The sequence below is a fragment of the Dendrobium catenatum genome, unplaced genomic scaffold (genome assembly GCF_001605985.2).
Source record: "Dendrobium catenatum unplaced genomic scaffold, ASM160598v2 fragScaff_scaffold_671, whole genome shotgun sequence".
NCBI classification, from domain to species: Eukaryota; Viridiplantae; Streptophyta; class Magnoliopsida; order Asparagales; family Orchidaceae; genus Dendrobium; species Dendrobium catenatum.
In genome coordinates, this window is record NW_021319133.1 from 469583 (window position 1) to 487196 (window position 17614).

Genomic DNA, 17614 nt, shown 5'->3' on the forward strand with positions numbered 1-17614 from the left:
AAGACATAAAAGATTGCATCAGATTATCACCTACATAGGGTGGGATATAACCCAAGAATATGATCCCTAAAGAGAATCTAAATTTTGACTCAAAAGACAAGTAAAATTTCTAGTACAAATATGGCCCATTTACACTATGAATATTCACTAACGTGGTTACACATGTCATTTACTGGCCCAGTTTTGATATGACACATTTGACTGATGGGTTAGCTTCGGTTAAGCGTAGAAGGATGTCAACCCCATACTTGAATGCAAACCTAAAGCAACACCTCTAGTTGGTGGAGCATACTCTTGTGGGAGGGTATGGTTATTACCTGCAGTCGTATGAGATCACCACCATGCGATAACCACTTTTTATTGCAGAGCACAATCAAAGATGGCTGGTGTGGAGAGTACAAGCAAAATTTTGGAAGCTTGTCGTTAAAATATTGGGTTCCATTGTTCAAGTATTGTATTAATAAATGAGCCCATCTATCTCTCCCATTGATCGATGGAATGCACAATGAACAGGCTGTAATAATGGGTTGATTGATTTGTGTGTGTGTGTGTGTGTATATATATATATATATATGTGAGGCGAGGCGGGCCTCATAAAAAAACTCGAGGCGTTTTTTACTGGAATTGCGCAAAGGCGGGCCTCAAGGCGAGCCTCATATTGCACAATTTTAAACCATGCTTCATAAGTTTCTCATGTATTTTAAAATGTGTTTTTTAATGATCCCTTTTGGGGTTGTTCATGTTTAAGGGCTCAAAGCATATATAACTATTAGGCTCATCCTTTTACTGATGAGACTTTGGTAGTTTTTTATGAATTAATAGATCTTTAAAAATATGATTGTATTCTTTTTTCTAAGCTATAGTCAAGCCATTGATTATGACCTGCTAAGAATAATATGTTGATCAAGTTTTATTAATTTTTATGTTGGTTTAACTGTTCATTAAGCATTTGAAAAGAATAAGGACGGTCATAAGACATATATAAGCTTTTAAAAATTGTAGTTTTATCCATCTATTTGACTAATCAAAACTGTCCCATACATCCAAGATACCATCAATCTATGTATTTGATTCCTAGTCATTTCAAAATATCTACCCTGAAATTATACTTGTCTTATCATACAATCGGAAAATTTTGACGCATTTGATTGATGATCAAATGTTTTTGATCTTGCATTTGACGTTCACAATAGGTGATGAACGATAATTCTCTTCAAATGATGGGGATAATTTAATTTTTCCACAAAGTATTTGACTTTCTTCCTGTTTGTCGGTTTGTATTTCTAAGAACTCTCAGAATATGGGCTTTTGCAACCTGTGAAGTTAGGCTTTTGCTTACTTTATATTTAATGCAGGTGAACCTACTGCTAACAAAATGGATGAAAGAACTGGAGAAGATTTTCTATGGGAATATTGTTGTTTATGATGATGCCATGAAACCTGATGCCAAGCATGATGAACTTGCAAATGCTATATGGAGGTAAAACTAATATGAAAATTCTGATTGAAGTTCTCAGCAAAGGTTAGGTTGTGGAACTGATATATTAATTTCATAATACATGCACGATTACATGACCTTATGATGAAACTGTTATGGCTGCAAGCCAAGATAGGCTGGACCGGCAATTAACTATAGGGGCTTGCGCCTATAGGAAACCAGAACTCAGATCATAAAGTCCTCGCAAAATGAGGGCGAAATCTCTGGGTAGTGTCTTATCTACAAACTCATCTGCCTTCCAAAATTTACCCCAGAACTTAATTCGTTAAAACTCTCTCGTCGAATAAGAACAGCGAGCGGAGGCCGGGGCCGAATTTTCGGAGCCCACAGTCTCTCCTGTGGGGCCCAACAAAGCATTAAATTATTATGTTAGGAGAGTAATTAAGAAGGGAATTAAGTCGGGAATTGAGGGAAAGATCTCCTATTTTAATTCAAATAGGAGAGTGAAATTTATAAGGAAAGAAGGCTGAATTGGGGATTGATTGAAGGGGATTAATTATGAGATGTTTCATAATTAAAAGTGCAGATTTGGGGGCTGAATTGGAGAAGATTAATTATGAGATATTTCCTAATTAAAGAGGACAGATTTGGGGCTGAATTGGAGGAGATTAATTAGAAGATATTCCTAATTGAAGAGGGTTGACTTGACTTAGGGGCTGATTTGAGAGGGAATTGGGGAGGACTGTTTTGGAATTTGTTGTTTTATTGTTTGCTATAAGTGGTAGGGTTTATGTTATGTTTTTATGCAGAATTTGATTTGAGAGTGATGTAGATTTCCTTTGTGAGGGATTCTAGCGGCGTTTAGGGTTTGGGAGAGGTCCTCTTGAAAGAGGACAATTGTATCTTGCTTTGTTTGTATTTGATTTTCTATCAATATAAACCTATTTTTTTATTGAATCTCTTGGATTTTGTTGCTGTTTTTTATACCAAGGCGCATCAAATTGGTATTAGAGCAAGATTTTTGGAGAGATGCAGCAAAGAAAGTGGATGCATTGATTGACAAATTAGAGCAATTCAAATCTGGTATGGAAAAGTTTTTTATTATGGAGAATCGGATTGAGAGTCGATTTGGAGGGATAGACAAGATGTTAAGGAAACTCATGAAGATGCAATCCAAAATTCAACCGGTGGTTTCAACTACTAACCCTAACCAAGATTTGATCGGGATTCCCTTAGCCGAATCTAAGGGAAAAGAGATCAGATGGAATGAGTTCGACGAGGAGAGTTCTCGTCCATCAAGAGCCTCCTCCTAGGGCTATAAAGGGTGGATCAGGGTTTCTAGAGGAAACAACAAGGAGGGAATTGTGTGGTGGAGGTGGTGAAGTGGTCGATCATTTTGGTCAAGGGCGGTGGCCGACCAGAGATGAAGAGGGGCAAGCTGAACCATGGGATCATGTCATGCAAGAATGGATGGAAGAAAGGTGGGAGTCCCATCCTCAATACACAGGAAAAATATGGAGGAATTATGACAACCGCTACACTGGAGGAGGAAGAAGTTATTGGGGTGGTAGTGATCTTAGGGTGAGGAATTTGAGGATGCTAGTATTTGAAGGAGAGGATGCCTATGGGTGGGTTTACCAGGAGAATATGTATTTCATGGTGATTTGGTTGAATGAAGAGGAGAAGTTTACGACTACAGGGCTATGTTTGGAGGGAAAAACTCTAGCTTGGTTACAGTGGATGATAGCATGACCACTAACTGAGCAGTTGAAGAAAGCCATGAACAACTTCTCATCCTTTCATCTTAAGGACAAGGTGCGTCTTTGGCAGGGAAGTATTGTTACAACTGCAGACCAAGGGAAGCTGGACCGGCTGGCCCAGTAGGCGGTGGAGGGGGCAGAACCTGAAACCAAATCTAGGGAGATTTTGGCCTCTCTTGTGGGGCCCAACAAAGCAATAAATTATTATGTTAGGAGACTAATTATGAAGGGAATTAAGTAGGTAATTGAGGGAAATATCTTTTATTTGAATTCAAATAGGAGATGAAAATTTATAAGGAAGGAAAGCTGATTTGGGGCTGATTTGAAGGGGGATTAATTAGGAGATATTTCATAATTAAAAAGTGTAGATTTAGGGGCCGAATTGGATGAGATTAATTATGAGATATTTCCTAATTAATGAGGACAAATTTGGGTGCTGATTTGTGGGTTGAATTGGAGGAGATTAATTAGGAGACATTTCGAAATTGAAGAGGGCTGATTTGGGGGCTGATTTAGGAGTTGATTTGAGAGGGAATTGGGGGAGGGCTATTTTGGATTTTGTTATTTTATTGTTTGCTATTAATAGCAAGGTTTATGTTATGTTTATATGCAGAATTTGATTTGAAAGTATTGTAGTCTTCTTTTTGTGAGGGATCTTACCGGCATCTAGGATTTGGGAGAGAAGGTTCTTCTCTTGAAAAGGACCATTGTATCTTGCTTTGTTCGTATTTGATTTTCTATCAATATAAACCTATATTTGTGTTGAATCTCTTGGAGTTTGTTGTTGTGTTTGATACCAAGGCACATTAAAAACCTGAAGGAACTAGGGGAAATTTATGGCTTGAAGATCTTAACCCCCCTTCCAAAAATGAGCCCTGAAATTTTTTTACTTAATACAAATTTACTTCTGAACAGTTATCAATCTCAACAGTTATCAATTTCTAACCAGCTACTATTTCAACCAGCACACTCAGCTGATTTCATCGGTTAGCTATATTTGGATAGAAATGACAAATAAATGATAATGACACAAATAAACATTGGCTCTTGTTATTCGCAGAAACTCAATTGCATACCATCCCATGCGACGATGCAAAATATATTTGCAGCATTTGATAAAAATGCCCACAAATTTAACAGGGCTGGTCTGATGATTGCATGCCCTCTTCTTTAATTAGTTGATGGAAGCGAGGTTGTGTGGGACCTTTCCTAACAGGAATAAATTTTGAATGTAAATTAAACAATATTTAAAAAATATTTTATATCCTACCTAACTTTGTATTATTTATTTGTTCATTACCTCCTGACATACATATAAACATATTTACACTGATATATGGTAGCGAACCTTTATCTTCCAACAACAACATCAAGCCTTTATCCCACTACGTGGGGTCGGCTACATGAATCCTTTTTCTCCATCATAAATCTTTATTTTCATTTAGGGTGCTAAGGTCACTATAGTCAATCTTATTTTCACAATCTTCATTAAAAACTTTAGCTTTATCTTCCCATTAGAAAAATGACCATCTTTATTCAATTAATATTTTTAGATTATTTCCTTGCATTTTTGGTACTTGACAAGCCATATCAGGTTCATATGAAGTAAATTAAGTTGTAAAGACAACTTTATTATCAGATTGAATGGTTAGCAGAGTCCTGAACTTTATTTTGGACGAAGTTGGGCATTGAACATCAATTGCTTACATCCGATTTGTGCTTACAATCAGGTTGGGTCTGGCCAATATTGATTTCAGGTTGGAATGCATTAACCCACCCAAAATAGCAAGCAAATTGTGTCAAGCGGGTGGAGTAACTTCCTTGAGCTAGTGGCTACGTCCACTTTAAGTGCTCTGTCAAATTTTCTTCTTCTTTAATGCCTTCTAGACTAATGACAAAATTTTTATGTTATTGATCATTTATTGGCTATTATTTGTTTAGTCAGCTTTAAAATTTATTTTGAAAATTTTATTATCACTATTATTATTATTATTATTATTATTATTATTATTATTATTATTATTGTTTTATTGTTATTTATGATATTTAATTTTATTTTTATCTTTGTTACCTATCCCAAGCCTGTATATGAAAGATTGAGAGTTGATGTTCAGTTAATAACTAGTTTCTACAAATCTAATAAAATGAATCTAAATTTGAATTTCATTAGTGCTAAGGTGTTCCTAGGTAGTAAAACACCATGATAGCTCGTTCTTGTGCGAAGTTGGCAACTGTGGGCTAGGATGTCACCCTTAAGGGATGCACTGCAATGTAATTCAATTGTGATGAAGAATTAACAAGGTTGGGCTAGGACGTCACCCTTAGGTAGTGCATCACAAGTTAACCTCACCTATAATAAGGTTAGAAGTAATTGGTGAAAAGTAAGCAAGGGCTTGTGAGGTCTAAATTCATGATTGGATTTGCCAAATGGAATTAGGAACTTACTTGGAATTAGCACACCGTGATAGCTCGTTTTTGTGAGAAGTTGGCAACTGTGGGCTAGGACGTCACCCTTAAGGGATGCACCGCAATGTAATTCGATTGTGATGAAGAATTAGCAAGGTTGGGCTAGGACGTTGATGCATTCATATTTTGGTTTATTTTTGTTTTGATGTAATTTGAATATTAGTTGTCTTTTATATATTTTTTTATGCTATCCAATGATGTAGAACATCCAATGATCATGGTAGGATGTGCTTGGGCATAGCAAGGCTTGGGTTCGCTAGCATTTTGGGTCATTTTGCTCTTTGGGCTGCTTACTGTCTCTCGGTATGGGCCTTGGCTGCTCTCGGGTTGGGCTTTGGCTGCTCTGATTGTGAGTTGAAATCTTGGGATCTTCTTGGTGCTAACTTATAAATGTTTAAGCTGATGTTTTAGCTCATTAATTAGAGGAGTTATTGCACTTGAAAGCTCATTATGTGGAGTTTGGAATCTTGTCTCTTCCCCTTCTTTGTGTCTCCTCCGTTCCTCCCTTTGTGTTGTTCCTGTGGCTGATTGCTGGGTGCTGGTTCCGGTTCTCTGGATAGCCTTCTCGGTTTCCTCTCTGGCTGCTTTCCCGTGGCTGTCTCTACTCGGTTTATGTGTTGGCTTTTCGGGTTCCTCCCTGGCTGTGTTCCCGTGGCTTCTCCTACCCGGTTCTTGTGCTATCTTTGGGATTTGTTTTGTGTTGACACCTGGTCTTCCTCTTCCCCTTACCTGATTGGTTTGGTTGGAGGTAGAAGTTGGCTATTTGGTTGCCCTCTTTTCTTCTATAAATATAATGTGTTTTGTGTGTTTTAAAGAGGGTTGTTATAATGTGATTTTTGGAGCCAAAAACCTGAGGGGTTTTTCTTCTTTCTTGGAAAAGCTTGCAAGCTTGTTCCACCTCTTCGTCTTCCTCTAGGAAAGCTTGCGAGCTTGTCCTTTCTTCGTCTTGGTCTTCCAACCCCTTTCTTCTCTCCGCAAGATTGACGCCACTTGTATCCTTCTTCTCAATCTAAGAAAGCAACTTTAGGTGTATTTTTATGTTTGTGTTTGTGTCAAAGTTTGTAAGTCTTTTATCTTATAAAAAGTTGTAGTTTGTCGTACTTTTGAGAATTTGGTGTAATTTCTTTATCCTAGGAAGCGTGTGTTTTTGCTTGCAAAAATTTGGGGCTTTTCTAAATTTTTGCATGCATCAGACGTCACCCATAGGTAGCGCACCACAAGTTAACCTTATCTATAATAAGGTTAAAAGTAATTGGTGAGAAGTAAGTAAGGGCTTTTGAGGTCTAAATTTATGATTGGATTTGCCTAATGGAATTAGGAACTTTGAATGAAAAGCCAAAGGATTGGTGGAATATTATGATTGGAAAAAAGAATAAATATATCTTGTTTACAAGAACTAAATGAAAAAGAAGAGTAATTCAAGTTTATTGGGGAAGGGTATAAGTTTTGCATGTTGGAAAAGTTAATGATAGAAATAGGGTTGGTCTGCTAGTTCATTAATAGTTGAAATATGAAATTGTTAAGGTTAATAGGTTTAGTAATAGGGTGATTTCTATTAAGATAGTTATCAGCAGAGAGCATATAATATGTTTAGTGTTTATACTCTTCATATTGGATTAGAAGATTATTTAAATGGTCAATTTTGGGAAGAAAAAGGATGAAACATGATAACAAATGCCCTGTTGATGAAAGGTTAATAATTGGAGGTGATTCAAATTAGTTTATAGTTTCTATTAGGATGAATTATATTCATGCGGATGTGGAACAAGGGAGAAAAGTATAATGGGAGAAATTGAACTTAATTTTGTAGTATCTTGATCTTACAACATTAACATTTATCTTTAAGAAATGAAAAGAACATTTGGTTATAAAAGTGAATTCATCCTTGATTTCTTTTACTTAGAAGGAAAGAAAATTTACTTGTAATGATAGTGGTAAGTTGATTTTAGAGCAAAGCTTGGCCACAAAATATAAGACCATAGTTATTTATTTTTAAAGTATAAAGAAAACAGTTAAAAGACATTGTGTCCATAGGATAAGATGTTGGAATTTGAATGATAAAAAATTATTGATATTCAAAATATGTTACTAAGAGTGGCAAATTGGAACTCTTTAGTTTCATTAAGAGGTTTATTGTAAAAACTTCAAGAAAGTCTCGAAATAGATCATACACCAAAGGAGACTTCATATTGTAGTGACGAAGTATAAAAGGGTAGTAAAAATATATATAATATTTTAAAAGGTGATAAATTGAATAATACAAAGGCTTACAATGATTATAAGAAAGGTCAAAGCCTTGCAAAGAAAAGCCACATCTATTAATGATTTACATAATTTATTGGGTATTAAAGGAGAATATATATATATATCCCTAGTCTTGAATGAGAAAAGTAAAGGATTGTATTAGGTAGTCGACAGCCTGCGTAAAACTTATCAAATAATTATGACTCTGAAAATTGGGAAATATATAAAAAGAACCGTAAAGAGTCTTAAGTAATATGCGATGCAAAGATTTTTATCTTTTAATTATTTATATAATAGATTAAATACTAAGGAGGACAAAAGATGTATGTATAAGTTAGCCAAATAAAGAGATAAGAGGAAGGATTTTGTTCAAGTGAAGTGCATTAAGGATGAAGATTAAAAAGTAATTTTATTAGAAGAGAATATTCAACAAAGGTGGATGAGATATTTTGCTAAGCTTTTCAAAAAAGATTGTGAGAATACGATTGACTTTAGTGACTTTAGCATCCTAAATAAAAATAGAGATTTTTATTTTTATCCGTGTATTAGTAATACCGAAGTTAGAGAGGCTTTAAAGAAATTGAAGTGTGGAAAAGCTATTGAGTCTGATGGTATTCCAATAGAGAATTGAAAATTTTTAGGAGATGAAGGAATTTCTTGGCTTACTAAGTTTTTTAATATTATTTTGAAGACCAAAAAGAGCCAGATGAGTGGAGAATGAGTGTGTTGATTCATATTTTTAAGAATAAAGGTGATGTACAAGATTGTGCGAATTATAGAGGGATTAAGTTAATGTGTCATACTTTAAAACTATGGGAGAGAGTTATGGAGCATATGTTACGATGTGATACTAATGTTTCTCAAAATCAAATTGGATTCATGCCTGGTAGGTCTACTATGGAAGTTATTCATGTATTGAGAGGCTTGATGGAGAAGTATAGAGAGAATTAGGTGGATCTTTATATGATATTTATTGAATAGAGAAAGCATATACTAAAGTTCCAAGAGAAGTGCTATGGATAGTTCTAGAAAAGAAAGTGATTAATAATGTTATTGTTCAAGTCATTAAAGATATGTATGTATGAGCTATTACTTGTGTTCAAATACAAGGTTATTTGATCTATTATTTTTCTATTTCATTTGGATTACCTCAAGGATCAACCTTAAGCCCATATTTTTTTACTTTAGTCATAGATGTTCTTACTACACATTTGCAAGAGATTGTACCTTGATGTATGCTTTTTATTGATGATATTTTTCTTGTTGATCAGAATAGAGAGGGAATTGATGGTAAACTTTAATTATGGATGTTAACTTTAGAGTTTAAGGGTTTTCCATTTGAGTAGATATAAAATCGAATATACGGAGTGTAATTTTAGTAGTAATAGAACCAGTGGGGGGGACTGTGACTTTGGGCAGTCAAGTCGTTAATAAGAGTTCACGTTTTATATATCTTGAGTCTATTATTCAGAGTGATGGTGAAATAGATGAGAATATTATGTTTAAAATTAAAGTTGGATGTTTGAAATGGAGGCATGCATCGGGCTTGTTGTGTGATAGAAAAGTCCCCCTCAAATTTAAGGGAAAATTCTATAAGATGGTGGTGAGACCTGCAATACTTTATGGTGCAGAATGTTGGCCATTTAAAAAGAAGCATAATATTAAGTGTTGTAGAGATGAGGATGCTTAGGTGGATGAGTGACTGTACTCTTACAGACAGGATATAAAACGAGCATATACTTGAAAAGGTTGGAGTAGCTCCAGTGGAAGATAAGATTAGAGAGAGTCATCTTAGATGATTTGACACATAAAATGACGACCTTTCAATGACTAAGTTAGGAGAGTAGATATATTAGATTTGACTTATGTTAAGAAAGGTAGATGTTGATTTAAAAAGACTTGGTTAGGAAATATTAGGACCTTTATTTATTATATTTAAATGAGAATATGACTCTTAACAAAACACAATGGAGAAAAAGGATTCATGTAGCCAACCCCACGTAGTGGGATAAAGGCTTGATGTTGTTGTTTTTGTTGCTGATATATATATATATATATATATTATAGCAAGTATTTTAATATCAACATTTACAAATAAATGTGATGTTTACAATTGTGTTAACTATAGATAAATCAAACTTGAGTCAACAATGAAGCCATAAGAGCAAATAATGGGATATCTACTTAGAAAAACTATAACAATTTAGGAGAATCAATTTGATTTTATATTAAGAAGATCTTTTATAGAAATGAGTTTTGTGTTGAGAAAATTAATGGAGAAGTTTAGATAACAAAGAAAGGATCTTCATTTTTTTTATTGATCTTGAGAAGGTATACGATTAAGTACAAGGAGATTTGATGGACCTTGAGGTAGAAAGGCATGTGTCATAGATATATTGGTGTTATTAAAGGTATGTGTGATGGAACACTGAATATTATTAGAAATAGTTTTGGAGTGACTAAAGGGTTATTTGTTTTGCTGAAAAAGAAATGCAAAGTAAAAGGAAATATAGTTTAAAAGGAATGCAATGTATTTGAAATGATATGAGTTGTTTGGATGAGTGTAATATGTACAAATGATTATTTTTTTGTTTGGTTTCAATATTATTTTGAAGAGTAAAAATATGCTAGATGAGTGGAGAATGGGTGTGTTGATTCTTATTTTTAAGAATAAAGGTGATACATCAGAGTGTGCGAATTATAAATAAATTACGTTAATGTCATACATTAAAACTATATGGGAGAGAGTTATTGAGCATACGTTATGACTTGATACTAATGTTTCTCAAAATTAATTTGGATTCATGTTATACATTTATTGAGAGGTTTGATGGAGAATTGTAGAAAGAATAAAGAGGATCTACATATAATATTTATTGATTTAGAGAAAGCATGTGATAAAGTTCTAAGAGAAGTGCTTTGGAGAATTCTAGAAAAGAAAGGAGTTAATAATGCTTATATTCAAGTCATTAAGGATATTTATGGAGGAGCTATTACTTGTGTTCAAACACAAGTTGGTTTGATCAAATATTTTCCTATTTCAGTTGGATTACATCAAGGATCATCTTTAATTCCATACCTTTTTTGCTTTAGTTATGGATCTTACTAGACATTTACCAGAGAATGTAGCTTGATGTATGTTATTTGCTGATGATATTCTTCTTCTTAATAATACTAGAAAGGGAGTTAAGGAAAACTTGAATTATGAAGGTCAACCTTAAGAGTAGGAAGGTTTTTGTTTAAGTAGATCTAAGACCGAATACATTGAGTGTAATTTAGTAGTAATAGATATAGTGGGAGGATTATGACTTTGGGAGATTAAGTCATTAATAAGAGTAAACATTTTAGATATCTTTGGTCTATTGTTCAAAGTGATGATGAAATAGATGGGGATATTATTTGTAGAATGCAAGTTGGATGGTTAAAGTGGAGGAATGCATCAAGCTTGTTGTGTGATAGAAAAGTAACCCTCAAACTTCAGGAAAAATTCCATAAGATGGTGGCGAGACCTACAATCCTTTATGGCGCAGAATGTTGGCCATTAAAAGAGAAACACAAAATTAAGTTAAGCGTTGCAAAGATGAGGATGCTCAGGTGGATGAATAGCTTCACTCTTAAAGAAAAAATGCGCAATGAGTATATGCGTGAAAAGGTTGGAGTAGCTCTAGTGGTAGATAAGATTAGAGAGAGTCACCTTAGATGATTTGAACACATAAAACATCAACCTTCCGATGAAATGGTTAGGAAAGTAGATGTATTGAATTTGGCCTATGTAAAGAAAGGTAGAGGTAGACGTAGACCTTAAAATACTTGGCTAGAAAATAATAGAAATGTCTTGTTTATTAGATTTGAATAAGAATTTGATTCTTAACAAGACAATGGAGAAAATTGATTCATGTTGCTGACCCCAAGTAGTGGGTAAAAGGTTTGTTGTTGTTGTTGTTTTTGGACTGTGCATACTATATGTAGTTTTAATGAGTATGATGTTAACAATTATCATTCAATATTATTAGAAGATATCTTCAAGTTCTTTTGGATCTATTATGCTTAAGAATGAATATATAGACGAAGATTTAACTTATAAAGTTATGGTTACATGATTAAAATTGAGAAGTGTCTTAGGAGTTTTACACCATAAGAGAATATCATGATGCTTAAAGGTAAATTTAGTGAAACTACAATTAGGCCAAATATGATGTCTGAATTTGAATGTTGGGTTATAAAAAAATCAGTAATATTATGAGTGTGATAGAAATTAAAATATTAAGATGGATATGTGATAAAAATTTTGGGATAAGTTGAGAAATTTCTATAGATGAAAGTTTGGTTTGGATTTGTGAAATAAAATATTAGACTAGTTGATAAAATTAGAATTAGGGATTTTTGAAGGAAAATGGTAGACTTAAGATAACATTGATAGAAGTTATTTAACATAATCTATGAAAAATATACTTGGCACCTTGTAGAGCACTTATTTGGAATAAATGAAAAATGAGGATTCATAATACTAACCCCAAATAAGTGGAATAAGGCTAATGATGATGATATTCATACATGAAATGCATACAAATTTTCATAGAGAATGATTTCAATCATATAACTTAAGATTTTTATGACAAGTACTTTTTTGATGATTGGAACTTAAAGCATTGCTTTTTAATTATTGAGCATATATAATAGTTTAGATTTGTGAAGTTTATGAGAAAATCTTCCACTTTCCTAATAATGCTTGATAGTTGAATTAATCATTATGGGAAGTGATAAAACATAATTTTTTACTTAATTTTTGTTGGGTGTTGGAATCTCATGTAAACCATTTTGTTATGATGAAGTTGATGTGATTCTTGCGTGGGATTACTCCAAAACAAACGGTCATGTCTTATTCAAGGGTAAGTTGTTCGCGAAAGTCATCTACTTTCAAGTTGTTAATTGAGCAGGAGCGAAGAGTCGATTGACTTAACTAGATAAGTGGTTTGGTAAACTAACTCTGTGATTGTGTGTTTTTTGTTTGGTGCTAAAATGTTTTAGCTCCATAGCTTGAGAGCTCTGGGGTTATAAGATGAGGGGAGTCAAAATGACTCAAATTGATATGATAGCCTTGTATTTATAAACATAGCCATAGGTAGCTTGTGCATTTATAGATCTTATTGGTGGAAATGTGCAATTACCTTAAGTCCTTACCTCTACCTTAATAAGCATGTTAGGAAGGAGATTGACCCATGTAACCTGCAGAGTTTTGGTTGTGCCTATTGAGTGCTCATGATGTGATGGTCGTAGGCGATGTAATGCCTTATTCAAAAAGTGTTGTGGGTAAATGATTGATGCAACTCATTTAAATTAAAGAACCACTATGTCATGCAATCTCTAACAGTTGTGCATGATGACTTAGATGATTGGTGTGCTTTTTGAGGCATTGATCTGAGCACTTGCGGGTGGATGATGTTGAACTAGACCAGACTAACTTAGTTCATACTAAACTGGATTGGAGAAGGGTCATCATATATATCCCATTTTATGGTGGTTAAATCAGGAGATGCCTTAGTTATGTGAGGGGGTTGTTATCTTATCCAATAATCAAGGTGTGAGGCTTATGTATTGTGGGCTCCGAAAATTCGGCCCCACCCGCCGCCCGCTATGTTTTTTTTTTTTTCGGGGGGAGTTTTAACTGAATTAAGTTCCGGGGTAAATTTTGGTAGGCAGATGGGTTTGTAGATAAGACACTACCCAGAGATTTCGCCCTCATTTTGCGAGGACTTTATGATCTGAGTTTTGGTTTCCTATAGGCGCAAGCCTCTATAGTTAATTACCCCTCCCGATCACGATGGATAACTTTCGATTAAGGCTAGTCGTTGATCAGATACGTTGTATCCATAGATACTTGGTATCCGACATATAGTAGCAGCATGGGTTTGGATATTTGAAGGGTTTGGAAGAATTAATATTTAAAATTAAAATTTCACCATCTTGCACTTAATAGTGGGGGAGTGGATGATAGACCTGATCAAGATCCCATGGTTCCGTCGTCCTGGGCCATCGTGGTCCCTGGTCTACTTAGTCATAGGAGGTCGTCAACCCAACCTGACAGAAGGATCCTTGTTGTTAGCCATGGGTTGTTTCGTTCAAGGGTACCTTGTAGACCTGGGGTGAATGTTTGTCTAAGGGGACAAATTGAATCCATCTTAGCTAACAGAGGGCTCTGTGCCCTATCAATTATATCATATTGATTCATATCTCAATGATTTGATGCCACTAAGGAACGTATTGACTTTAGGTATAACCAGTATTTGGTGCCATTTGGCGGCAAAACCACTCGGTTCAGAGGGCCCCGGGTCATAACTGTTTCTCCTGTGGTGCCGTTTGGCGGCAAAACCGCCGGTCAAAGGACACATACCACGTTCTTATTGGCAGGAGATTGTTTGAGAATGAATCCTAGTGATATTTTCGACTAGGCATTAGCTCTATGTGAGCTAAAGTAAAATTCAATTTATCCGCCCTGGTAAACTTTTGCAGATGGCGGATGGATTTTGCCTTAAGTATTGATGGATTTATTTTCATTTTAAATATTTTGAATTTTAAGAATTCTGGAATTTTGGATTTCCAGGAGCTTTGAATTTTGTGGGTATTTGGGTGAAACTTGAAATATTCAAAATTAACCCCTCCGGTTGAGGTTTGCATTGAACACGGTCATCATCGAGGTGTGAGGCCATTTTCATTTGAAATATTTGCATTTTGTGGAGAACCTTGTCAACTTTGTCGATTTGTTGACATAGGATTGAGTTTCGAGGCTTTATGCCTCTATTAGTGAATTCTCATTGTTATAGGCCTTGAAGGCCTAATATGATTGTATTAAGACAAATATGTCGATCTCCATAATCGCATATTTGTCCAATAGTTCGAATCCTGTCAGCTCCTATTTACCCGCTTAGGAGGATCGGATTTGAACCTGAATTCACTTATTAACCCGCACAACATCCCTAGACGTCACATGTGTGTGCTAATAACACACTCGCCAGGGCTCATGCAGGTGTTTGAGGGCATTTTATAATTATTTATTAAATCTTGTCGACTCTTATTTATTTGCTTAGGAGGATCGGGTTCAATTTTGTTGACCTGTGCAACATCCCTAGGCGTCACGTGTGTTCCTAATAACACGCTCGTCGGGGCCCATGTTGGTGATTGGGATTGCATTTACCCTTTTTGTGTACCTATGTGTATACAAATTACGTTGCATGTGCAAGGGTACTTTGAAATATTTATAAACGCCTTATGTCCGCTTGCATGAATATTGCGGATCCGGTGGCGTGATGTAGTAGCTTATGGATTGAGTTGTTGTTGGTCATGGGAACTTCCACATGCTTCTTCATGACTTGTGTGAACTTTATACATTAATTGTCGTTGTTGATATGCAATTTATTTAAGAGGCTTTGTACATCTATTCGCGGTTAAATCATACGTCCCCTTCTATTGTATTGTTTGTAAGGTTGAATATGGTTGATTGCATGAGTGTTATAATATTCATCGCATATTATTCTCATCTCATTGAATACGTCAAATCATCATATTCATTGTACACTAGTCCCCCTCACTTGCAAGGGATCATTACGTTTGCTTGCATGTTGACTTGTATTGATTGGCTGTTAGCCGTAGGAGTGTTGAAGCATTCACTGTCATGCTCATTGTAACCTCTCAATATTTGTAGGGAACTACTGCATCTATCCACAAATTAGCTTGTCATAGATCAAAACAACATCACCATATTCATTGCATATTCTTTTCCATCGCTACAACCTTTCTTGCTACATGTAGGTTAGGTATTGCATATATGACATATCTCTTTTATAGTGATTCGTAGGGGATCCATCACCTCTACAACATATCTATCAATGTTGTTGTTAGGTGCTTACATTTACTACAACTCTCCTTTTATTCCCTTGTAGGTAGCGTGTTGCACCTATGAAGGGTCTTTTTGATAGTTGCCTATAAGAACTCGTGTTTGTTGCAGTTCTGTAACATTTCTTGTATGCATTGTGGGCCTTTATTCTTACTTGCAAGTAACTTGTAACGTGCATTGTATGCTCTTTGTTGTCCTTTGCATGATACTTGCATTCATTGTATATTCTCTCTATGTACTTTGGCTGACAGATAATTGTGTTCATTTGCAAACTATATGATGTTGAGTGTAAGGCATCATCATATTCATAACATGCCTTTCATGTTCAATGCACATTAATTTTCAACACTTGTAGGGGGGGTGGTAGCCTTATTTGCTAATTGATTAAATCCATTTGTAGGGATGTTGTAGCATGATATTGATTGTTCATCATGTTACTTGACAGTCATTGCAATTACTCCAAATCACCTACTTGCATGAGATCTCCTTACCACGGATGAGTGATTTGTATTTGTAAGAATTTGGCATGTTAACTTGCAAGCCGATGACTTTGGTATGTATGAAAAGGCTGGTATTCATTATGCTTTATTGCCTTGGATTATAAACAATGCATCGTATGTTTAGCATATTCATTGCACATTAGTCCTTGCTTGCAGATATGTTGCAAGTCATGTTGAAGTCCACAAGTCCTTCATTTGATTGTTGATTCTATTTATGTCCAAATCCATGTTTAAGTTCCACATCATATTCAAGTCTTCTATGATCTAAGTCAAGCTTTGCTTGAGTCCAGATTGTTCAAGTCATGGTCACTTGAGTCATCATCATTTTTTTTGTTCAAGTTTAAGCTCATATGAGTTCACTTCATCAATTCAAGTCCAAGTAAATTTACTCCTTGCAGTCAAACTTGATTCAAGTTCTTTGTTCAATTCAAGTTAAGTTGCTTATTAAAATGGTTCAAGTCTTATTCATTGATGTTCAAATCAGTGTTCGAATGAAGCCAAATCCAGGTCCAAGTCTCATGTTCACCTGAAAATCCGGCAGCCTCTCGGCTTCTCTTCTGTTTAGGGCAAACTACGGGAAACTGTGTCTTCCCACCACGCTAAGAAAAGCGTGTATGGCAGGTGCTCTTGGACACCGTGGCCGGATTTTTTTTTTTCGCCCCCCACCACGTTAAGAAAAGCATGTATGGGTCTTCTGTATTTGTTGCAAACGAATAGCAGTTGTTTCCTCGCTAACGGGTACTTATGGGTATCCCCACTTTGTCATACGCATCGCACCGGGTTCCCATCCCATCACGCTAAGAAAAACGTATATATGTGATTTTTCGGTGTGCCACGAACGCTGGAGAAGAGATTTTAGGTGATTACCCGCTTCGTCGAGAGCACCGCGATGAACTTCCTCCCATCACGCTAAGAAAAGCGTGTATAGGTGGTCGATTTGTCGTGTTGCAAGCGTCGAAGGCGGGTTCTCGGAGTTTTAGGGTTTAGAGGGATTATATCTTTGCATCCCGACGGCGGCAAAGATTTTACAAAAATGTACAAACTCTCTTTTTTTATCTTTTTTGTTAATCTTTTTTTATGAAATATTTTCATTTTTTTTTTGCTATCCTCTCACACACACACACACAGGTTCTCGGAGTTTTAGGGTTTAGAGGGATTATATCTTTGCATCCCGACGGCGGCAAAGATTTTACAAAAATGTACAAACTCTCTTTTTTTATCTTTTTTGTTAATCTTTTTTTATGAAATATTTTCATTTTTTTTTTGCTATCCTCTCACACACACACACACACACACATATATATATATATATATA

The 17614-nt window shown here is 35.3% G+C and overlaps 1 protein-coding gene across 6 annotated transcripts in view; it reads left to right on the forward strand.

Annotated features, from left to right (window-relative positions):
• The window catches only part of LOC110105646 (ubiquinol-cytochrome-c reductase complex assembly factor 1), a 50053-nt gene that overhangs the window by 24258 nt on the left and 8181 nt on the right, over positions 1-17614 (forward strand). For all 6 annotated transcript variants that reach the window (XM_020835235.2, XM_028695744.1, XM_020835233.2 and 3 more), the window contains exon 5: positions 1356-1480. In XM_020835235.2, the coding sequence (XP_020690894.1) occupies positions 1356-1480 (125 nt within the window). The remainder of the gene's footprint in view (positions 1-1355; positions 1481-17614) is intronic.